The sequence below is a fragment of the Schistocerca serialis genome, chromosome 1 (assembly GCF_023864345.2).
Source record: "Schistocerca serialis cubense isolate TAMUIC-IGC-003099 chromosome 1, iqSchSeri2.2, whole genome shotgun sequence".
Taxonomy (NCBI): Eukaryota; Metazoa; Arthropoda; class Insecta; order Orthoptera; family Acrididae; genus Schistocerca; species Schistocerca serialis.
In genome coordinates, this window is record NC_064638.1 from 871,720,516 (window position 1) to 871,746,633 (window position 26,118).

The 26,118-nt window shown below is 43.8% G+C and overlaps 1 protein-coding gene across 1 annotated transcript in view; it reads right to left on the minus strand.

The window, feature by feature from the left end:
• Window positions 1–4,270: 4,270 nt before the first annotated feature.
• Window positions 4,271–26,118, minus strand: part of LOC126458415 (uncharacterized) — a 39,141-nt gene continuing 17,293 nt past the window's right edge. Inside the window, exons 2-3 of the mRNA XM_050095445.1 lie at window positions 21,154–21,358; window positions 4,271–4,761 (exon numbers count right to left, since the gene is read on the minus strand). Coding sequence (XP_049951402.1) covers window positions 4,427–4,761; window positions 21,154–21,358 — 540 coding nt within the window. The 3' untranslated portion in view covers window positions 4,271–4,426. The remainder of the gene's footprint in view (window positions 4,762–21,153; window positions 21,359–26,118) is intronic.

The window sequence follows — 26,118 nt, forward strand, 5'->3', positions numbered from 1 at the left end:
TCGGGTGCACCCAGTGCTCTCTATCGCCGCCGGCAGGGCCTCCTCCACATCTCGGATGAGACCCCCTGGCAAGCAGACTGAGTGAACACTGGCCTTCTTCCCCGACCTTTCTGCTATTTCTCTAACGGGCTCCATCACCCACCAACGTTGGAGCTCCCAATCACTAATAAACCCCTCCTCTCGTGTGCCTGCTCGGACCTTGCTGAAGGAGTGGCCACATGTTCACTCACAGGCAGGCGATGCCACACGGCCAACCTCCACATTGACCCTCCGCCTCATGCGCCACCAAACCCGCCACTCCCCTTGGGGAGAGGGTGGCCTAACCGCGCCCAGTACCCACGAAGATGTCTTGACAGCAGGGACCGTGGGTGAAGCATGTAACACCTGGGGTGTACCATGCGATGCACCAGCCTTCCCTCTGCCGCTACACTCGGAGGCAGCAGCCTGAAGACGGCTGGCCATGGCCATCAACACGTTCAGCTGTTCGTGAACAGTGGCCAGTTCCTCCTGCGTCTGTACACAGCAGTCACACATCCTATCCATCCTAAGAAATCAATTTACTGTAGAGAGTTAATCAACTTTTAACTAGACTGCTAATTCAGTAAAGACGGCTGATAGCTGACTAAACTGTGGTTACTAGACACTTCTGGTTGAAAACAATGAAAATAAGCACTACCTGTCTCTGGACTGTATTCAAAACAAACACTAGCACTACCGGCACTCAGCTGACTAAAGGGACTCACTCTGACTGTATTCAAAACAAACACGAAATCTATGGAACACCATTACTGGCACTCGAAAATTAAAGCTCCCTAAAAGCAAAAACACATGGAAGAAGAAGTGACAAGTAAGAAAAATACAGTTAATACTTAAATGAACGTAGCTCGCTGCACAGCAGATGTGAAGCAGACTGCATCCCGTCACCATCACGTCCTTGCAGATTCCCACAAGCAGTACATTTTCCCTCATCCTAACTTTGCTATCCCTTCTTCTCCCTGCCCCTTGCATCCTCCTTAATACCACCATCTACCCTAGATTTCTCCACACCTCAGACACAGCTGTAGTCTGCAGTTGGGCCTCAGCAGCAGCTAGAGACAGCAACCGTGTGTGCGTGTGTTTTTCTTCTTTTCCCCATTAGCAATAAAAAATTTGAACGTTGCCACAGAAGATGGCAAAGATAGGATTTTAAAATTATCTTTGTAAGAGAGGAGCGGTGTCCGGAGAATATTAAATTTTTTAACAACTTTTGTTTCAGTCTTGCTTTAGAGTACTTATGTTTAAGATCTCACATACAAAGGGCATGTAATTTTCACTCATGCATCAACAATATGTGTAGTAAAAGCTATATTTGTTCATAAGCATGACTTTTGCCTGCAATCATGAGAAGAGGCAGTAATTTCTTCCATCCTGTAACACAGGGCCGCCCAGAAATTCTGCACGCGTGCGGTGCTCCTGCACATGTGCAACTTCTGTTCACAGCGTGCACACCACAGCCGTCAGCGTTCATGTAGTGCATGTTTCTACGCACAGATGTCGCTTTATCCACTTGCTGAGATACTCTGTACCGGCGCATTCTAGTGCTCTTTCCACAGCTTGCAAGCCAACCGTGGGAAGGTATTTCGCGTATTAATCATTTAAAATACTCTCACAGTCTACTCATTGAGACGTCTACTTTTATGTTAACAGTTTAACCCAGTAAGACAAGTAATACAGTTAACAACCGTGGGTTTTTATTAAGGCAGCTTGACTGACGGCACGTAAATAAGCGTAATGTTTTTGATCTAGTATTTAAGAAAGAGAGAACTTAGCGACTTCCAACAAACCTTAGTGATGGTTTCAAATAACATTAAACCAATGCACGGTTTCCCCTAACTAATTCTCGGTGCCCTCAGTTACACCCACATAATTTCTGTCTCACTGACCTCTGAACAGAATGACAACCGCAGACCTCTCGTACCATTACTGCTACATCTTTCATCAGTTCCGTCTGAAATCTGCATAATAACCAACAATTAGATAAATGTTATGTTTTATCGACTTCAGCTGAGCGTAGCCCTTCACACATTTTTTAAAAAAAAAAAAAAAAAAACCTAAATGTAAGTATACAACAATTGGTTTAATGACCAATTTTCCTGATAATAATGTAACATGGAGCAGAATGAGGCAATAATGCACAGTTAGTAAACAATAATTTTTAATTATGAAAGGAATAAATCCAAACACGTTTATCACTGGTCATGAGAAATGATATAGTTAATACCAGGCTCAAAAACATGGCTCATTGACAAACGCAAGCAGTTGCAGGAGATTTTCATCACTGATGCTTGATCGAAACGACCGTTCTTTGCTTTTTCACAGTACCTGCCATTTCTCAGTACTTCTCTGTTAAAGTTACGGTCACCAGGGGTAAACGAGATTGTGTATGTTGCGCTCTTGCTTGTACCAGATAAACAGGGAAGTGGAGCCGCCGCCGTTCATTTAGGACACATCTCGAACAACAAATGACGCTGTCACACACGTGCACACATGTGCAGCACTTCCACACGTCTGCACACTGTGCAGCGTTTGGCCGGCCCTGCTGTAACACATCTTAAAATATGTATGTGCTAATCATCATCAAGACTTAGTGGATGGATTGCACGACTGGCAGAAAATTAGACGTAAAATAATGATATCAGTGCAGCCTAATAGTGATTTCTATTAAATATATATGTGTAATAATTAAACAACTGACTTTGTTAAGCACCAAGTTTTCTGTGAAGTCAGACATTTTTTAAAATCTCAACGGACAGAGTAAGAAAAATTATCCTGTATACATTATTCATTTTTGTGACTTCATTATTTGTACATTGCACTGTATTTTTCTTATGCTGCGAGGAAGACTGTTCATGGCACCAATTTAGTTTCAACAAGAATCCATGCTTTAATTTCAGTACTGCAAGTAGTAATTATCTCTCATTACATAAATTTCATGCCAATTCATACTCTGTGTTTGCTGTTGGGTTGCCTTCAGTGCGGTTATTCCAAAAACGACCAACAAACTAACACAGTGTGTGCGAGCGTGCGTGTGGGTGGGCAAGCACATGCACTGTTTCTGAAGTGCTCAACAAAACACCTCCTATATATGGTAAGTTATTTGAAAACAAGACTTGATTTTGTAATCCCTTCTGTTTCATTCTTCCCTTCTGGGTGCTTCGCCTTTTTTCTGGTTTGTATCCCTGCAACCTTCTGCTGGCAGCACAAGCACTAAATACCATATAGAATGACACTCTGAGATCAGTTAATGTTTGAAGAGTTGGTCATTGATGATGATGACAGTATGATTTTCCAACACCTTGGCAGACGTCATCCAATGTGGATTTTCTTCTGCAGCCACCTCACCTACATAGATGGTCACCTCATTTCATTTAGTTTTCCTGATTATGATGACTGATTGAGTGGCTGTAACTTCTGTATGTGATGGAGTAACAAGGGTATTTGCAATCTCGACACAATTTAATACTGAAATTTTTAACTTACATTTCTGTGTTTGTTTTTATTAAGCGTGGAATTGCTTGTTTTCACACATTTTATTGGATACCACTGTTGGCAAGATGGAGAAATGTTACTTTCTTTTTCATGGGGAATAACCACTTCCTTTGGTTTCACTGATGGCACTCGCCAAAATTCATCAGTGGCACCCGTGGGAATAGTTCTGGTAATGTATTTCCAAATGGTACGAAGTATTCGTGGTACTATGAGCTTGTTGGTGACCTATGTATTTTTGCAACAGTCTTGTTTAGAGATGATACATACACTGAGTAAACTATAGACGTAAGTCAATTCCCTGAAGTATTCATCTGTTTTTTCCACTAGTACTTAGTTTCATCATGTCATTCACTCTCCGAGTTGACTCAAAATATGCGCGCTTGTGAGGAAAAAAATTATTAGATACCAGTCAAATTCATATGTTTTTAAAAGATTTTTCCCCAGTGTAATTGTGTATTAGAGCTGATTTAAGGGCTGTTAGATGGAAGAACTATGTACCACTAAAGTTCAAACATGTTAACTATCTGTCATTTTATCAATATGTTATTGAATGTGAAAATACAGTAAGATTTACAAAAGAATTCATGAGCATTAAGTCACAACATGGAATTTTAGTTCAACTACTCCATCATTTACTTTCACTCATAAAATTGTCTTTATATTAAGCCTTTAATGAAAAATGTGAATAATCACAGCCAGTAATCACAGCACATAAAAGGAATCAGCACATCAAATACAATAATTCCATTGATGTTTATATTTATTTTAAAGTAACATTGAGTCTTTTTACAGTCTTTAAAAACAGACACAAACATAAATAAAAAGACCAAGGAATGAAAAACAAATTGGAGATATTTAATTACAGAATGTGACACAGCATAAAATACAATGCGAAATATCACAGCACAGTTTCAACAGTGTTGCAGTTGCTACAAACTGCCAACAAATGCCCTCCTTCCTCGGCAGTGGTCAACAGAAACTGTGGTGGACAAGCACAGATTTTTTCGTGTCTCTGACTGCAGTCAATCAGTCTCGTCCCTAAAGAAGATAATGAGGTACATCCATGTGCAGGCAGATGGGCAGCACAGCGCATGCACACAAATTCTCCATCAGGTATAAGTGCCAAAGAACCTCGTTGGCACAAAGGACACCAACATGCAGGTGGTTCGGCCAGAATAGCTTCCAGGTACTCCTCAAGCAACAACTCGTAACACTCCATAAGCCGTGTCTCAGCTGAAAAAAGATTAATTTTTGGTATGCTGTGTAGATATTTCATTTTTAGATCATGTTTTTGTTCACTCTATTAATCTAGTTCGAATTACTTTGTCTCAATGTATCAATGACCATACATGTGTAATTGGAACACAAGTTAGAATCTTTTTTTTTTCAGTCTGACAAAATTTTGTTGACAGTACAGAAACTGCATACCCTTTACACATGATTTATTTCTTTACATTCTGGGAGCAATAGAACTTTTATGCTTTTGGGAAACAAAATTATAACTTCATAGCTTTGCCTTTCCCAATACTGCTTCCACTACATATTTCGCAAAGTAATTTCAGTTGCTCTATACAGCATTGTTTTTTAATGAGAAAAATGTCATGCAGCACCATGGTTTGGAATTCAGATTAAACTATAATTTGTTTGGTTAGTTGAGAAGTTGGAGGAAGCCAATGGCAAGTCACAGACAGCCAAGAGGATCCTGCCTACCGGAGCACTGTGGTGTACAATGTGTAACTTTTGCATCATATTACTATATGATCCACACATACGAGGGTAATCCCAAAAGTAAGGTCTCCTATTTTTTTTATAAGTACATAGACCTGTTTATTTCTACAATGGTTTACATTGAACATTAGCTATTTTTCAACATAATCACAATCTATCGATGCATTTTTGTAGACGCTGTTGCAGTTTTTGTATGCCAATGTCATACCAGCTCACCGTCATGCTGCTCAGAAAGTTATGAACCTCTTCTTTCATCTTGTCGTCGGAGCTAAATCGCTGGGACCACAATTAACATTGACAGGTACTGTGAGACTCTGAAAAAACTCAAATGGGCAATTCAGAAACGGAGAAGAGGAATGTTGAGCAAGGGCGTACACATTGTCCATGACAATGCTTGCCCACACACCGCTCGGCAAACCGTTGCCCTCCTGCAACAGTTTCAGTGGAACATAATCACCCACCCACCCTATAGTTCTGACTTGGCACCCAGTGACTATCACCTCTTCCCTAGGTTAAAAGAACATTTGGCCGGAAAGCGATTCAGCTCCAACAACAAGGTGAAAGAAGAGGTTCATAGCTTTCTAAACAGCATGGCGGTGAGCTGGTATGACATGGGCATACAAAAACTGCCACAGCGTCTACAAAAATGCGACAGAAATGGTGATTATGTCGCAAAATAGCTAAATGTTCAAGTTGTAAACTGATGTAAACCATTGTAGAAATAAACAGGTCTATGTACTTATAAAAAATAGGAGACCTTACTTTTGGGATTACCCTCACACATTATGTCCAGCAAGCAGTTAATTCCTACTTCTGCTCCCAAGCTTTTTTTAAATTTCTTAACGATATGTACATTGTCAATGTGAATGAGTGTGTCAACGGCTGCAGAATTATACTGTGCAAGGCATGTATGCATTTTAACTTCTCAGGTTTTTTCCAAAATCAAGGTCAACTGACGACATTGCAGGCATTTGGCTGGACTCTAATGTTTGAATGGCACAACATTTCGATAACACAACTGGTCGTCAACATCAGGTGCTCTGACCTACTGAACTATCAAGAAAACTACCGATTCTCTTATATCTACATCCTCCTGGGCTTCCTGTGGTCTTGCTAACAAAGTTGCACCTGCTGTCTGCTCCCCACAGCTGACAGCCGAGTCAGAGACATTTTGTACATGGTCCACTTCCAAACCTGCAGCATTATTATGTTATTTCTTGGCTGCATCACTGCAGTTGAAATCCATGCCTGCTCCCTGCAGAACCACTGAGACCTTTACTGTGTCTGCCGCTTAAGAGGATGGCTAAGAAGTGCTTTCTTCATTTCCAGAAGAGCCACCTCTGTTTACTGTGTGTAGGGGGAGGGGAGAGGCGTGTTTCTTGTTCAATGACTTGAGCATTGCTCCCAAGCCTTTCTAATTTGGTAGTCAGTGTCTATATTGATTAGGATTTCCTTCAGGATGATCTCAATTGCTTCCCTAATGACAGTCCCACAACCTGGGTTGGCTTGCAACAGACATTTCGCCCAACAGGACTAAGTGACTTCTGCCTTAGTAAGACACAGAGAACAGAATCCAAACAACTTTCCATTTCCATGGTAGACAGAATGTTGGGGTAGCACGAGTTTGGCAGAAAAGAACTAACTGAGCTTGCTTGGTTGGTTGGTTTTAAAGAGGGGGAAAGGGACCAAACTGCAAGGTCATCTGTCCCTTGTTCCCAGTAGAACAATTACCAAGGGAAAGAAGAAAAAGAAGTATGGCGCAATAACGCGAGAAAGGAAGAACCAGAGGATTGACAAAAGGACAAAAAACACCACAATGGACAAAACAGAACAACCACAGAGAGACGCAAGAAACAGGGAGAAGAGACTAGAAACAAGAAAGCAAATTACCATGGCTGGCTGACCATGAGAATAAAAAAGGCGAAGCCAGCCACACCGCAACACATTAAAACCTATGCCCTAATGGCCCTAGGGTGGAGGACACATAGGTACAAAGGACATGTGCTAAAACTCAGATCAAATGATAAAACCCACCCTCATGAATAAAATGTAAAACTAAAGCTGGTGTTGAAGCATTGTCACCGAACGCCGAAGGTACGGTGCTGGGAAAGTTAAAGTGTCCAGCAAAGAGGTGGACGATTGTCATTTGGGAGCCACAGTGACACTGAAGTGAGTCCTCGCGACAAGATGAGGTAGCCATGTGTGAGCCACGTATGGCCAATGCAGAGCCAACAAAGGACAACTGATTCCCTGCGGGAAGCCTGCAGGGAAGACTTCCACACATTCACAGTCTCCTTAATGACATGCAGTTTTTTGTGCATACTATTATTCCACTCTGTTTCTCAAAGCCGAAAAACCTTGCAGTGTAAGACAAAATGCAGGTCAGTTTCAGAAATGCCCATCTCCAGGAGCGGTTTCTGCGTAGCCTGTTAGTAAGTTCCTCGCCTGGGATTCCAATGTGTCCTGGGGTCCACACAAACACCACTGAATGACTGGACAGTTTCAGGACAGAGATGGACTCCTGGATGTTCGCTACCAAAGGATGGCAAGGGTAGCACTAGTCGATAGCTTGTAAGCTGCTCAGGGATGTACTGAAGTGCACAACATATGGCCACAAACTCTGCAGTCAATACATTGCAGCTAGCGGGCAAGGAATGCTGTTCAATATGGCCTCTGTGGACATAGGCAAAGCCAACGTTAACATCAGCCATTGAGCCATCAGTGTAAACAATTTCAGTGCCCCGGAATACGTCAAGAATTGAGGTGAAGTGACAGCGGAGAGCGGCGGGCAATGCAAAATGTCCAGACAAAGCTTCGGCCGAGGTGTACACCATGGAGGTGTATGTGAATGGGCCTCATGTAGAGGTGGCAAAGGAAAGGATTCTAGTTCGTAGAGAAGGGATTGCACATGAACCGTAATCGTGAGCCCTGACTTGAGCGGCCGATGTGGGAGATGAACAGCCGAAGGTGGGAAAAGGAGACGGTAGTTCGGATGCTCTGGAGAACTATGAATGTGTGCAACATAACTGGCGAGCAATTGTGCACGTCGGATCTGCAATGGAGAGACTCTGGCCTCCACTAGGACACTGGTCACTGGACTTGTTCTAAAAGCTCCCGTCGCTAGGCGAACACCACAGTGGTGCACTGGGTCGAGCAAATGCAATGCTGAGGGTGCCACTGAACTGTAAACCAGACTCACATAGTCAAGGTGGGATTGAACAAGGGCTCTGTAGAGCGATCTGCACCCCAGTTGGCGTTGCTCAGGCAGTGGAGAGCACTCCCGCTTAAGTTGACGAAGGAAGGGGAGCCAAGCCAATCGGGCGTCGAAAACCTGTCCTAAGAATCGATATGTCTCCACTACACTGAGTGGCTCATCATTAAGATAAAGTTCAGGTTTTGGATGAACAGTATGACGCCGACAGAAGAGCATAACACACGACTTCGTGGCTGAAAATTAGAAGCCCATGACTGCACCTTGTGAATGTCTTCCTCTAGGTGCCTTTCAGCAACACCAGTAGTGGCGGAGCAATACGAAATGCAGAAGGCATTCGCATGCAGAGAAGGGGAGACCAACAGCCCTACAGCTGCTGCTAGGCTATTAATGAACACTAAAATTAGAGATACACTCAATACAGAGCCCTGCAGAACACCATTCTCCTGAATATGGGGGGAATTATTGGAGGCACCAACTTGGACTGGAAAGTACGGAGCGACGAAGTTTTGGGTAAAAATTGGGAGCGGGCCTCGGTGGCCCCACTCAGACAATGTGGCAAGGATATGATGTTGCCAGGTTCTGTGTTATGCTTTATGTAAGGGATGGCAACCAGGTGTTGGTGCCTCAAAAAGGCTGTTCAGATGGCAGACATGAGTGACAAAAGATTATCAGTGGTAGAGCGACCCTGGCCTGAAGTCAGATGAGAGATGTTTAATCATCTGACTGTGGATCCGATCTGGCCCAGGAGCAGTGTCGGGGCAATGTGCAAAGGCACTGAGGAGCTTCGACTCTGTAAATGGGGAATTATAGGATTCACTGTGGCATGTAGTGAATGACAGGACCTTACCTTCCAGCTGCTGTTTGAGAGTGCAGAAGGCTGGGGGTGGGGTGGGGGGACACCTATTGGGGTCTGGTGCCCGAAAACACATTTGATCTTTGCCCAGACTGGGGAAGGTGACGTATGGCACCCAATGGTTGCGACATCTCTCTCCCAACACTCCTGCTTCTGTCATTTGATAAGTTGGCGAACACGGTCATGGAGCAGTCTAAAGGCTATGAGGTGCTTCAGTGAAGGGTGCCACTTATGCGGCTGTAGAGCTCGCCGATGCTCCTTAATTGCTTCAGCGACCTTTCACCGGGGGCACCATAAAGAGTGAGGGATCGTGTTTTCTGTCACAGAAACAATTGTTGTTGTCACCTGCTCAACCATCACATTTATGTTACTGTGTGGGGGAGATTCAACGGTGACAGCAGAGGTGAAAGTTTCTCAGTCCGCCTTCTTTAAAGCCCATCTGGGCAGGTGTCCATGGGCCTGACGCCGGGGCAGTGACAGGAAGATGGGGAAGTGGTCACTACCACAAAGGTCGTCGTGTGCTCTCCAGTGGATAGATGGGAGAAGTCCTGGGCTGCGAATTGATAAATCAATAGCTGAGTAACTACCTCAAGCCACACTGAAACGCATGGCGGCCCCAGTATTTAATAGGCAGAGGTCGAAATGAGACAGTAAAATTTCAACATCTCTGTCTCGGCCAGTGTTGTTGTTGTTGTTGTGGTCTTCAGTCCTGAGACTGGTTTGATGCAGCTCTTCATGCTAATCTATCCTGTGCAAGCTCCTTCATCTCCCAGTACCTAATGCAACCTACATCCTTCTGAATCTGCTTAGTGTATTCATCTCTTGGTCTCCCTCTACGATTTCACCCGATGGCTGGGGAGGGGGTGTTGCTTCCGAAGTAGATGGTTATGAGCATTAAAATTTCCTGAGAGTAGGAAAGGTTTAGGGAGTTGATCAATCAGAGCAGCCAATGCATTCAGAGGTACTGCACCATCTGGAGGAAGATAAACACTGCAGACAGTTGTTTCCTGCGTCGTCCTTATTGTGACAGCTACAGTATCAAGGGGGGTTTGTAGGGGCACAGTTTCACTACAGACTGAGTTTAGGACATAAATACAAACTCCACCTGACACACTATTATAGTCGCTACGGTTCCTGTGGTATCCCTTATAGCTGCAGAAGGCACGGGTTCACATTGCCAGGAACCAGGTTTCCTGGAGGGCAATGCAGAAAGCAGGTGTAAAGCTTAACAGTTGCCGTAGCTCAATCAGCCAGTCGGTGGAAAAAACCACCGCAATTCCACTGGGTGACAACATCGTGAGACTGGGAAGGCATGGAACATTCAATGCGGCAGTTTACACCTCAGGGTCACCTGCTGTCACCGACTTTTTGCCTGAGCAGTCTATATCCATTTTGTCCGAGGGTCTGGCGTGATCTATGTCCTCAGCGGACGCCAGAATCTCCACCTCATCTGCAGACGCAGAGCTTGTAGGTAGCGGTGGTGTGGGTGCTACTGCAATTCCCTTGGTCTTGGGGACCTTCTTTATGGATTTCTCTCGCTGCTTCTTGGGTTTCCCTGGCTGGGAGGACTTCACAAATTCAGTATCCGGGACTGAGGATGAGCATGAAGCCCTACGACCAGCTGCTTTTGGGCTCTACAGCCACTGGCGGTTGTCATCTTTCCCACTAGCAGAAACCTGGGAAGAGAGTGACCTAAGGGACCCCTTCCTAGCGCGAGGAGCCAACGAGAGGAGCAAAGAAGCCTTATGCTTCTCTGGCTCGGAAGTGGGGACTGAATTCCCCGATGGCTGGGGAGGGGGTTGTTGCTTCCGAAGTAGGTGGTGTGGGAGCAACAGGGAGGGAAGTGCCCCCCCACCATCAAGGGGACAGGTGTAGTCTCCCGGTTCTGAGAGGTGACAGGAATTTGAGCAAATGATGGGGCAACAATTGTTCTCCAAGTGGCGGTGTAAGATGAGGTCATAGCCACAGGATGTAGGCATTCAAATTTCCTCTTGGCCTCAGTGCAGGTCAAACGGTCCAGGGTCTTATATTCCATGACTTTCCTCTGTTTCTGCAAAATCCTGCAGTCTGGCGAGCAAGGTGTATGATGCTCACTGCAGTTGACACAGATGCGAGGCCGGGCACATGGAGGATTGGGATGTGATGGACACCCACAATCTCGACATGTGATGCTGGATGTGCAGCGGGAAGACATGTGACCGAAATTCCAACACTTAAAGCACTGCGTTGGGAGAGGGATATGGGGCTTAACGTCACAGCGGTAGACCATCACCTTTACCTTCTCGGGCAACGTGTCAACATTAAAGGCCAAGATGAAGGCACCGATGGCAACCTGATTATCCCTCAGACCCCGATGGACATGCCGGACAAAATAGACTTTTCGGCACTCTAAGTTGGAGCGCAGCTTGTCATCAGATTGCAAAAGAAGGTCCCTGTGGAATATAATACCCTGGACCATATTTAAGCTCTTATGAGATGTGATGGTAATGGAAACATCCCCCAGCTTCTCACAAGCAAGTAATGCCCGTGACTGGGCAGAAGATGCTGTTTTTATCAAGACTTACCCTGACCGCATTTCGGATAAGCCCTCCACCTCCCCAAACTTGTCCTATAAATGCTCTACAAAAACCTGAGGCTTTCGAGACAAAGGAGTGCCCATCAGCTCTCGTACATATGAGGTACCGGGGCAAATAAGGTTCGCTGCCATCCTTAGCCCTGTGTTCTTCCTATGGTGTGGCCAGGGAGGGGAACGATTTAGGATCATACTTCCTTGCATTGTAATGAGACTTGGAACACTTACAGACTGCTGGCGGTTGATCACCAGCAAGTGATGATGTGGTACGTTTCATCATGCGTCATCTGCCCTGATGCCACCCACTCCGACCAGGGGCCCTCCCCATGGGTGCCACTCAGCCACAGCAAAGGACACCTGGCAGGGTGGCCATTGCCACAAGTCCCAATGCCCCAGGGTGAGGGGCACCTACTCCTTTGCATAAGTGGAGCATTAATGGCGCAGGCATCAGCAGAGCAATCCCTGTGTAGTCAAGGTGCTACAACCAACAGGGTACATGGCAGCCCCATCACAACGGACTGGCTACCGTGCTGGATATGACGTGCAAAAAATTACATGGCCATGTGATGTTTAAAGCTTTCCCGGTACACCGGGAAAGCTTTAAACATCGCATCAAGCAACTCTACGGAGAGGAAGTGATGGAATGTATTCGAAGATTCGACAAGTTATATGAAAGAAGAGCGAGGCTGCTGAGCTCGTTGATATTCTTATTAAGTTGCAGAGACAAGGGCATTATTCCAACGTTTGCCAAAATTGTGCATTTCATAAATACCACTGCTGCAAACAACATCAAATGTAAAGCAAGCATGACTTTGGTGAGAGAAAGGATTCGTTTTACTCGGCGTGAATTGGATTCTGTGTCAAAGGACATGTTCCACATACATTTGGAATTGGCAGCAAGACTATCTTCTCTGTCGTGGGACTGGGTGGATGGTGTGACATGGGCTAAAGCAAACTGGAGCCATGATAAAGCTGTGACGAGGCAAACTGCCAAGATTGACAGACTTTCTAAACAGATGCAGCAGGAAGTTCCAACTCGATGATCTGTTGTTAATTTGACAGAGAAAACTTTAGATGACGCGACTGTGTCTGTCCTAGCAAAAGGACTGAATTTTGCTCCCACACCTGTTTCATCGCCACTAGTGGATTTCATCAGTGCCATCGAAGAAGCTGTACGCCGTCTTGATACAGATGAAGTGGAGGAAGTTCGTCGAGAGTCTTGCCGTGTATTGACCAGGGGTGCACCATTGAAGAAAAACATCTCGCCCATGGAGAGGATAGCCCTCAGTAACTTACGAGCAGATGTGGATACAGTAGTCTTAAAATCTGACAAAGGAAACGCTACTGTCCTCGTACCAAGGGATGACTATATTAATAAGATCAATGTTTTATTATGTGATTCAACGTATCGCAAAATCAATAAGGATCCCACGAGTCGAGTAGTGCGAAAAACAGCAGAACTTTTATCAAATAGTTCTCTACCGAAGGAGGTCATCAAGAGACTGAAACCAAACAGTTGAGTTCCACCTAGGCTATATGGACTGCCTAAGATCCACAAGGAAAATGTGCCATTATGTCCAATTGTAACATTGAAGCAGCCACCTACGACCTAGCAAAATTCTTGGCATCTTTGCTCAAACCAATGATAGGCAAGTGTGCACATCACAAAGAATTCTGGTGATTTTATCAGTCGACTTCAGTCACTACAACTGCAAAGTAGTGATTTATTGGTCAGTTTTGATGTGGTTTCACTGTTGACAAAAGAGCCTCTGGTGGTCTCACTACACCTCATTGGCAATATGCTTGGTGCGGACATTACAGCGTTGTTTGAGCACACACTCTCCTCTACATATTTTATATTTAACAACGAATTTTACGAACAATCTGACGGTGTCGCCATGGGGAGTCCTTTGTCTCCCCTAGTTACCAATCTTTTTATGGAGGATTTTGAGGAGAGAGCACTCGACTCTGCCACTTTTAAACTGACAGTATTTTGGCGGTACACTGACGACACTTTTATAGTGTGGCCTCATGGTCTGGACTGTCTCCAAGAATTTTTACGTCACACTAACTCCATATATGAAAACATAAAGTTTACCATGGAGATAGAGAGAGATGGTTGTCTGCCATTTTTAGACGTCTTGGTGCGATGGAAGAGTGATGGCACACTTGGTCACTCAGTGTACAGAGAGCCCACTCATGCAGACCTGTATCTACAAGCTACTAGTTGCCACCATCCAGCACAAACAATGGGCGTTCTCAAAACCTTGGTCCACCATGCCCATACTATCTCTTACGCTGACAGTCTTCAAGCGGAACTGGAATACCTGCAAAAAGTATTTTTGAAGAATGGCTTTTCACCTAGGCAAGTGAACAGAGTGATGAAGACCTACGAATGACGGAACAAGGAAGAGGAAGAGGCCTTCAGGTCGACTGTTTATCTACCATTTATTGGGAATATTTCTTCACAGATAGGCAGAATATTGAGAAAGTATCAAGTGAGAGTCATCTTTCGCCCTCCTTCCAAAATTTCATCACTGGTGGGATCCATTAAAGACAACCTGGGTCTGCATAAACCAGGTGTTTACAAAATTCTGTGTGAACGCGGCAAATCATATATAGGGCAAACAATGCGAACTGTGCAGGAACGCATTGTGGAACACCAACGGCATACTCACCTTCTCCAACCCACCAAGTCCGCAATCGCCGAACATTGTATTTCCACAGACCATTCCATGAATTACGACGACACAAAAATTTTGGCCCATACATCAAACTTTTGGAGCTCGATTATCAATGAATCTATGGAAATAAGATTGTGTGACAACGAGACTCTCATCAATCGAGATAGCGGTTATCAGCTGAACTCTGCTTGGAATCCTGTTGTAGAGAAACTTCGTAGTCGACGTAGTTATCTGCATAAAGATGGAATTCGACCTGACACCGATACGCCAGGCTTTTGCAGTGGAGGGCGCGAGGCACAGTGCACGGAGCCGTTATGAATGCGCACGCTGAGCAGCGCATGCGCAATGTCACCTCAGAAGGCTTTAAATAGCGGAGCTCAGTGCGTACTCGCCAGTACTACTACAGTGGCATTCACCTGAAGATGGCCAGAAGACTCTGCGCCGAAATATCGTGGCAGGAAGTTACTGATATCCGGCAGTTCTCCCGTGTTTTTACATGGCCATGATTGGTGCAGAAAATGACACTGCATAGTGGGTGGAGGAAAACAAACCCAGAAAGGTGTCCTCACCCAAGAGATGGAGGACGAGCGGGACTGCAATGCCACGATGAGAAAGTGGGAAGATCTCAACGCACTATAGACACGATGCACCATGTACGGCGCCCTATCCTGATTGGCTCGCTGTTCGGGAAAATTTTGAAAAATGGAGGTCAAACCCAACAGGGGACCATAAAATAAAAGGCTGAAAGGTGTGGACTCCTGTTAGTCGCCTCTTATGATGGGCAGGAATACCTCGGGCCTATTCTAACCCCCGGGCCCGCAGGGGGTAACTGAGGTTGTACATATGCTGCCCCACATTGAGCAATACCTCTCAACAAATACATGTAACTATCAGACTCAGAAGTCAGGTGTCTTGAAGATCTCAAAACACCCTGTCAGATGAAGAGGATTGGATCTGAACTTCAGCATTTACAAGAGAATTTCCACACGTCTATTGCCATATCCAAATTGCAAATGCATTTCATGTATCAGCATCTTGGCAGAAAGAAAAAGTACAGGTGGGAAAACCAAATGCAATGCCCCTATGCAGAGAATCTCTGCAAAAACCACGAAAATCCTAAATAAACATAAATGGCAAATGTATGACACACCTGCTGAAAAAGACAAGCATCATAACAAGCAATGTAAAGGACAATTTAAGCTTGCAGAAGCCAGAAAACTACAATGTTTATTGTGAATGTGGTATCTCATATATTAGCCAAACAATCAGAACAGTGGAAGTTTGACCTGTGGAACACTAACTCCACACGAGGCTTGGTCACTCTTGTGAATCTACAGTGGCTAAGCACTGTCTGGATACAGACATTCCACAAATTACGATGTGATGAGAACCTTGGTTCAGTGTTCGAAAGTTCCCAGAAAGTGTCATTAGGGGGCCAACTGAACTCAAATTATGAGTAAATGTACTGGGGGCTGATGATCATGTGAGAATGTGCTACAGCAAACTGTAAAAATGGCAACAGAATTATGCCATTTCTGTTCAAATGCAAGGTCGAAATCACGCTATCATTATGCCATTTCTCATTGAATACAAGCCAGAAATCACCAATTCTCTTCAAATGCATGCTAGCAAGCAAATAAAACAGATAAAAACAGGCTTTGTAGCGCTCTCCCCATGATAACTAGAAGCTAGGGTCGAGTGCCGAAATGACAGTCAGCTGCACAACAACAAACTCAGAGAAGGGATGTGGTTGTCTGCTTTCGACCTTGCATGCCCTGATGTAATGTCATCCCGGATGGTGTTACCATGCTCAATGTACCAGTTCAATATTTTTCTTTGAGCAATACATGCAAAGTATTATGCAACAATGTAAGGAAAGAGTGACTGATACTTACCAAAAAGGTTGCATGTTAAGTTGCAGGCAGGCACAATTAAAAGACACTTATGCATTAGCTTTCAGTCACAGTCTTCTTCAGAAAAATAACACACATTTACTCACACATGCAAGCACATCTCATGCACACATGACTTATCTAGGGCCAGAATGCAACTGTCACATGGAATGGAAGCAGCTATCTACAGGGGGCGGTAACAATGGATGGCAGTGTATGGGTGGACGGGGTGGGGGGGAGCACTGTGTGACAGAGTGTACAGGGACTAAACTACCAACAGTCAGAGTGCAAGCAGGCTGTGGGACAGAGTGTTGGAAAGGAGGAAGGGGAAAAGCGAAAAAGGAGAGGAGCGGGGAAAGATGGGTGGGTGTGACAAGCAAAGTGTATGAGGGGTTTTAGAGGTGCAGTTTTTACAATATTCCCACAGCCAAAGTGGTCTAGACCGTGGACTGGCGATTCATTGGCCTGGGCTTAAATCCCACTGCTACCAACATTTTTTTCCATTTTATTATACTCCTCACAATGTTAAAACCTCAATTATAAAATTTAATTTTTTGACTGCTACAGACATGCCCTCTACATTCCATTCTTGAGGCGGCTTTGTTGTTGCTATACTGTTTGCCTAACTAATGCTGCTGCTGCTATGAAATACACATCTGAATTTAGGAAAACTATTAGTTGAAAAAAATTGATCTTTGCACATCTTACATTCAGATATCTTCACTCAATAAATGACAATTTCTTCTCATTATTCATCATAGTTACTGTGCTGCATCAAATTAAGTAAAATACTGCAAAAAAATTTAAAGAGTCTGCAGAGTTAAAAATGCATGGTGTGAACTTTGCTTATGGTTGATTTTAGTCCATACATTTTTGCGTATGAAATGTAGGTAAGATATTAAATTTTCTTTGAAACCGAGTGCAGAATGATGTCTTATTTCATTTTCAAGTTATTAGTTTATACATCCATCAGACAGTCGGGTGCGGCATGCCCATTTTCATCCTGTGGCAATAGTCATATTTCATAAACAGATCAAGACATTGAAATGAGGCTTTTTTGTACATGATAGCACACAAACAGGCACATTATATAATAAATGATGTAACCTTTTTTTTCACTAAGATAATGAAATAAGTCATCCGCAGCACTGCGAGGGTTGACGGTACGGAATGTGTGAACAAGTGAATAGCATGTAAGTTCTCTGAAGGTTTTGATAGCAATGTTAATTGACTGATCATAAAATTTCAACAGTATTAATACATTGTAAGTACAATTACTATTCTACTAAATCAAATGGCTATAGCAATCATTATCGCACACTGGTAAAATTTTGCATGAGCCGCCACTGGGTAAATGTTATCGTCGACAGATACTACCAGCTCAAGAAAACTCAGAACTGAGGGGTCAAAAAATAATAATGGATGGTGTTCTGAGGTTACCAAACTACATCGTCATCAGTAACTCTTTCACAAAAGAAGTCCTAAAAGAAACTTCCTGGCAGACTAAAACTGTGTGCCCGATCGAGACTTGAACTTTCTTTCAGGAGTGCTAGTTCTGCAAGGTTCGCAGGAGAGCTTCTGTAAAGTTTGGAAGGTAGGAGACGAGATACTGGCAGAAGTAAAGCTGTGAGGACCGGGCGTGAGTCGTGCGTCGGTAGCTCAGATGGTAGAGCACTTGCCCGCGAAAGGCAAAGGTCCCGAGTTTGAGTCTCGGTCGGGCACACAGTTTTAATCTGCCAGGAAGTTTCATATCAGCTCACACTCCGCTGCAGAGTGAAAATCTCATTCTGGCAAGTCCTAAAAGGATAGTGTTGTCAGCTAGTGGTAAAACCCATTTGGTTGTATTGTTGTGGCACGTAGAATTTAAGTATATTGGTCAATAACAATACCTCTGGTTCAACTGGTTGTGTGACATAGCAAGGTAATGTCAGATCAGGTTGTCTTGTAGGATGCTGTGAAGAAGAAATGGGGATGGCAACTAGTAGTGGTATGAGGTACTCTACGCCGTGCAGCATATGGTGGCTTGCTGAGTATGTATGTAGATGTACCTAATCTGCGACAAGAAGCACGCCCCCACGCCTGACCCCCAGCCAACTTGGTACAGGCATGAAACAGTGACGTAATAAACCCTCTGCTCTTGACTGGAGGAGGGGAAGCCAATACAAGTAAAAGAGGAAGGGGCTAAATGCATCAAAGATCAGAAAGACAGATGAAAATAAAACAAAAGGAAAAAAAAAAAAAATTGGCTAACAAGCAAGACAGACATGTGAGCCGCCTGCCCCCCCCCCCCCCCCCCCCCCCTCTATGCAGGACTGAGCATGCAGCGGTGCACAGTCCTCCCATGCCCAGACCACTACTGGGCCAGCACAGTGAAAATAATAAATAGCGGAATAAAACCCTCTGTTTTTGAGAAAGCATAAAATCTTATTGAGTCTTCTTGCATTGTCAGCCAGCATCAAGGATAAGGATTCCTTAAGACCCTACATTTGCCAGAGTGCTATAAGGAGACGGCACTGAAACACAATAACAAGATCTTTATTAACAGTTTTTCCAAAGTGGGTGACACTGCTGATCCTTACACTTGGCTTAAAAATATTAACTTCCCAGTAATCACCACCTAAGAAATTCTGCACCATCCTTGTATTTGACTTCCATGACTACTACCTGACAATATGATCTTTAGTTTTTTGTGCCCCTTTTCCTTTATAGTCTTATACTACACATTACACCCTGTACTACTGGGTGCTTCTGAACTTGTTTCAAGATGGAGCACAAGCTCAGATTGGGGAAAGATGAAGAAGGAAAGCTGTTGTGCATTTTCAAAGGAAGCATCCTGGAATTTGTCTTATGTGAGGCAGGCAAATCACAGAAAACCTAAATCTGGATGGCCAGTCGTGGGTTTGAACCGTCATCTTACGGAATGCGAGTACAGTGAGCTAACCACTGTGCTACCTCACTCAGTATGAAAGCTATGACACCTGTCACATCTTTTCATTGAGATGGCACACTTATACCTGTAAAGCTGCTGAACCAGTTTGCAGTTTCAAGATTAGGTACAATTTTCTAGTATTTGTAACCAGCATCAATTCCCCATGTAATGAAGTTGTAACACAACATTCCACATGAAAATAATGCTGACTCTACAGAAGTCTTCATGATATTCAGTTAAACACTTGTGTAAGTTACATAACTGAGAATACTTTCAATTGTTTAAGAGAATGTTTCTCACCCTACACCTCTTTTTATCTGTTAGTAAGAAGCAATCCCTATTTCTTTCTTATATTCACACCTTTCTGATTTTTTTTCCATCTCCTCATTTTTCCAATCTAGACCTTAACTGTACCATCTTTCCGACATCTCACTCCTCTCCACCTTAGTCCATCTTTACTTCTCACCACCTCCCCCTATCATCTCTGACTGAAGCTGGCACAGTGCTTACCAATGTACTGTCTGTGACTATCTACTTTCTATATCTACTTTCCATATCCACTTGCTTCAAATTTTGCTACCTGGAGGTAAATAATGGCTAGCCAGTGCTGTCTCTTAATTTTACAAATTAAGTCTTAACCTCACCAAAGACTAACTATATTCAATATAAAACAAATAAAAATTACAATCTGGTAACATAAATAGATATCATTAACCACATTCTAAATGAAAGAATGTGTCACATTCCTTAGGGCCAATCTTGATGACAATGTAAAACGAAGTCCACACACAGCTAAATCAGTTCAGCATTACTTTCACTTACAACAATATCTCACTATGCTTACACTATGACAACAGTATTTCTTTCAAGCAGTTTCACACTCTGTTGTGTTTTGCAGTTCTCTTGGGACAATGCCACTTAATACATAAAATATTTATTCGGCACATGCAAGCAGCAATAATTCTAAGTGAAGTAACTTCACATTTTGCAGAAACCTTGGACTTCTTATACTCACTTCCTAATACATTTTCTCCTTAACAGTATATCTTGCCCCCCCCCCCCCCCCCCGGCCCCCCCCCCCAGAGCGATGGATTTACACAGCCACAACAGAAGAAAGAAACGTTTCTACATCAACTTCAATAAGCTCCTATTATCAAAGACAAAAACTTAGAATGCCAGAAATTACATTTCTTTTTGGCCATTCATTCTACAAAATATCATCTTCCAAATTCAAGACTAGAAGGAACCAGTTAGCGGCATAAATAGCAGCAATGTTAACTGTAAACAGGTAAGTTACTTTTTATACAAATCTACAGTCATATAAACACTAAGCTAACAGTAGATGAGCAGCAGCTATTTGAAATAACTGAAGATGTAAAAGGTTTCTTTCAAAGTAACAACTTTGCTCTTAATTTTATTACGTTAAATCTAGCATGTTCTATCCCAAGTTATATAGAGCAGTGAGGTGATAATTAATTAAGGTTGCACTGCATATACCTCTCTTTTTACTACCACTCATTTCATCTTACAGCCACCAATCATCAATACTGTGTGTTTTTTTGGTGGTGGTAATTTTCTAGCTTACACTTCAATGTCATGAAAAACAACTAACCATATTTTACTATGTAGTCCATACCCACAAAAATTTGACATCTAAGATATGAAGGAGATCTTGAGAGGTCTCATCAGCACTTTCAGAGGTGTCCTCATTTCACATTCCATCATAATATTAAATAAAAGTAAATAGTTTTACCTTCTTTTTCTACAGTTTCTTCTTCTTTTTCTATTGTAAATTCCTCCTCAGAATCTCCATCCATACTTCCTGAAGGTGCCTCTACTATATCCATTACTTCATCACGTATTGTATCTGATAAAACATTTTGTAGTTCATCATTTGGCAAGTTTCGGAGGAGGTTCATAATCTTCCCACGGTCCTGTTTCACTCGTTTGTGGCAGCGCTTGAAACGAAATAGGTCATTCATTGATAACTGGTATTGTTCCCATACTGGACTTCACAAATAAAGGGTGCAACAATAGAAAAACTACACTTTCATGCTGCAAACAACTGAGTCAAATCATTAGTGTAATATAGATAAGAAAATACAGGCCTATAAATAACAATGCTACGTAAAATAATTGTGTATTACTGTGTGCTGTACATCATTTGATGTAGATTTGCAGTTACAGTTGGTGGCTGGAGACATGGAGGTCACCAGGTTCTTTTTCCGACATCACTGTGACCGGAAAAAGATCCTGCAAGAAAGGACTAATGACGACTGAAGAGAATCATTCAACGTGGCAGAAATGGAACCCTTCCGCAAATAGTTGCGGATTTCAAAAGGCTATCAATAAATGCCAATGTGTGAACCATTCAACGAACCATCAACAATATGGGCTTTCAGAGCTGAAGGCCCACTGGTGTACCCTTGATGACAGCACGACACGAAGCTTTATGGCGTGCTTGGACCCGTCAACAGACACTGGACTGTTGATGACTGGAAACTTTTTGTCTGGTCAGATGTGTCTCATTTCAAATTATATTGAGCAGATGGGCGTATATGGGTAAGAGACAACCTCACGAATCCATGGACCCTGCATGTCAGCAGGGGACTGTTCAAGCCAGAGGAGGCTATGCAATGGTGTGGGGCACGTGCAGTTGGGTGATATAGAGCCCATGATACGCCTAGATATGACTGACAGGTGACACATATGTAAGCATCCTGTCTGATCACCAGCATCCATCATGTCCATTGTGCATTCTGATGGACCTGGGCAATTCCAGCAGGACAATGTGACACACCACATGTTCAGAATTGCTACAGAGTAGCTCCAAGAACACTCTGAGTTTTAACACTTCCGCTGCCCACCAGACTCCACAGACAGGAACATTATTGAGCACATCTGGGATGCCTTGCAACATGCTGTTCAGAAAAGAACTCCAGCCCCTTGTACGCTTACAGATTTATGGACAGCCCCCTGCAGCATTCATGGTGTCAATTTCCTTTAGCACTCCTTGAGACATTAGTAGAGTCCATGCCACGTCGTACTGTGGCACTTCCGCATGCTCGCGAGGGGTCCTGCACGATACTAGGTAGGTGTACCATTTTCTTTGGCTCTTCATTGTGTGTGTGTGTGTGTGTGTGTGTGTGTGTGTGTAATAGAGGGAAACATTCCACGTGGGAAAAATATATCTAAAAACAAAGATGATTTAACTTGCCAAACGAAATCGTTGGTATGTTGATAGAGACACTAATGAACACACACACACACACACACACACACACACACACACACACACACACACACACACAAAATTCAAGCTTTCGCAACCAACGGTTGCTTCATCAAGAAGAGTGTGTGTGTGTGTGTGTGTGTGTGTGTGTGTGTGTGTGTGTGTGTGTGTGTGTGTGGGTGGGTGGGGGCGCGCGCGCGCGCGCGCGCGCACGCGCTAGAGTGTATACCTGTCCCTTTTTTCCCCCCCCTAAGGTAAGTCTTTCTGCTCCCGGGATTGGAATGACTCCTTACCCTCTCCCTTAAAACCCACATCCTTTCGTCTTTCCCTCTCCTTTCCTCTTTCCTGATGAAGCAACCGTTGGTTGCAAAAGCTTGAATTTTGTGTGTGTGTTTGTTAGTGTCTCTATCAACACACCAACACTTTCATTTGGTAAGTTACATCATCTTTGTTTTCAGAGTCTGCAGAGCAGTACGGCATGCCATAGTTTTCCTTTCATGGCCAAGTTCCGTGATCATGGGACTTGGTAACTAAGGAGATCTATGTACACTAATCAGCCACAACATTATGACCACTGACCTATTATTGATATAAACCCATCCATGTCATAGCATTGTCACTTGGTGAGGAATGACTGCCAATCAGACACACACTTGGAGCATGTAGTTATCAGTGAGCATGCGTAGAATGGGGAAGGTGCCCAATCTATCTGAGTTTGATCAAAGGCAGATTGTGGTGGCCCGGAGGCTTGGCACGAGTATTTCAGAATCTGCACGACTTGTCAGGTGTCCAAGGAGTGCAGTGGTGGTTGTCTTCAAGACATGGTGAAACCAAAGTAAAACCTTGTCCAGACATTGTGGGGTGCGTAGAATGGGGAAGGTGCCCAATCTATCTGAGTTTGACTAAAGGCAGATTGTGGTGGCCCGGAGGCTTGGCACGAGTATTTCAGTGGCAGGTGTCCAAGGAGTGCAGTGGTGGTTGTCTTCAAGACATGGTGAAACCAAAGTAAAACCTTATCCACGCATTGTGGGGTTGAGTGGCCAACTTCCCCCCCCCCCCCACCCCCCCCCCATTACAGATGTCTGATGTCGTAGGCTGGGCAGACTGGTAGAACAGGACAGTCTAAAGATGGGTCACCACAGCTAACTGCCTGTGCATGTGCCAATGTTAACACCACAGCATTGTTAGGTACGACTGAAATGGGATGTGACCACTGGTGCTGGATACTGGTGCAGTGGCAGAGCATTGATTGGTCTGACGAATCCCGATACCTTCTTCATCATGCCGAAGGGAGGGCAGGGTGCAAATCCATCTTCCATGGGAGCAGATCCTTGACACTTTTACTGCAGGACAGAGACAAGCTGGCAAAAAAATTCACATGGGTACCAATGGGTCCAATGGAGCTCGTGCAAGGCACTATGATGGCCAAGGAGTGTCACATACTGGTTCAGACTACATGCATCACTTCGTGACGATCATGTTTCCACATGGCAGTGACATTTTTCACCAATATAATGCACCATGTCACAAGGACAGGAGTGTGATGGAGTGGTTCGAGGAACACAGTGGCGAGTTCAGTAGATCAGAAACCGGTTCAACACATCTGTGATGTGACCGATTGCAGGATCAGAGCTCATTGCCTCCATCCCCCGAATTTACAGGAATTAGGCGACTTGTGTGTGCAAATGTGGTGCCAGTTCTCTCCAGCAACCTACCAAGGCCTCATTGCTTCCATGCCACAACGCGTCGTCGCTGTTATTCATGCCAAAGGTGGACATACCGTCTATTACATTGGTGGTCATAATGTTCTGCCTCATCATTGTACAACACAGAACCAAATTTGACTGAGAACCATAAGGACAGTCCATTTTTGTTATTAGTTGGTTGTATGAAGTTACTGTTGATCAGAAGTTAAACTGAATTGTAATTGGAATAATAAATCCAGTTTGTGAGCCTACCAGTGCCTGTTAGTATATAATAGCAGCCACTTCACAGTGTAAGTATGGTGGTAGGCGGGTTCCTTCCAAAACGAGTAATATCACTCAAAGAGGAGGAATCCTCGCTATTTACCAGTGAAAACTATATTTTTCATCATTCAAGAACAATTTAATGGTAGTAACAAGAACCACCCCCCATGAACCATGGGCCTTGCCATTGGTGGGGAGGTTTGCGTGCCTCAGCGATACAGATAGCCGTACCGTAGGTGCAACCACAACGGGGGAGGGGGGGGGGGGGGTATCTGTTGAGAGGCCAGACAAACACGTGGTTCTGGAAGAGGGGCAGCAGCCTTTTCAGTAGTTGCAGGGGCAACAGTCTGGATGACTGACTGATCTGGCCTTGTAACACTAACCAAAACGGCCTTGCTGTGCTGGTACTGCGAACGGTTGAAAGCAAAGGGAAACTACAACCGTAATTTTTCCCAAGGGCATGCAGCTTTACTGAATGGTTAATGATGATGGCGTCCTCTTGGGTAAAATATTCCGGAGGTAAAATAATCCCCCATTCGGATCTCCAGGCGGGGACTACTCAAGAGGACGTCATTATCAGGAGAAAGAAAACTGGCGTTCTACGGATCAGAGCGTGGAATGTCAGATACCTTAATGGGGCATGTAGGTTAGAAAATATAAAAAAGGAAATGGATAGGTTAAAGTTAGATATAGTGGGAATTAGTGAAGTTCGGTGGCAGGAGGAACAAGACTTTAGGTCAGGCGAATACAGGGTTATAAATACAAAGTCAAATAGGGGTAATGAAGGAGTAGGTTTAATAATGAATAAAAAAATAGGAATGCGAGTAAGCTACTACAAACAGCATAGCGAACGCATTATTGTGGCCAAGATAGACACGAAGCCCATGCCTACTACAGTAGTACAAGTTTACATGCTAACTAGCTCTGCAGATGACGAAGAAATTGAAGAAATGTATGATGAGATAAAAGAAATTATTCAGATAGTGAAGGGAGACGAAAATTTAATAGTCATGGGTGACTGGAATTCGGTAGTAGGAAAAGGGAGAGAAGGAAACATAGTAGGTGAATATGGATTGGGGGGAAGAAATGAAAGAGGAAGCCGCCTAGTAGAATTTTGCACAGAGCATAACTTAATCACAGCTAACACTTGGTTCAAGAATCATGAAAGAAAGTTGTACACGTGGAAGAACCCTGGAGATACTAGAAGGTATCAGATAGATTATATAATGGTAAGACAGAGATTTAGGAACCAGGTTTTAAATTGTAAGACATTTCCAGGGGCAGATGTGGACTCTGATCACAATCTATTGGTTATGAAGTGTAGATTAAAACTGAAGAAACTGCAAAAAGGTGGGAATTTAAGGAGATGGGACCTGGATAAACTGACTAAACCAGAGGTTGTACAGAGTTTCAGGGAGAGCGTAAGGGAACAAATAGCAGGAATGTGGGAAAGAAATACAGTAGAAGAAGAATTGGTAGCTTTGAGGGATGAAGTAGTGAAGGCAGCAGAGGATCAAAT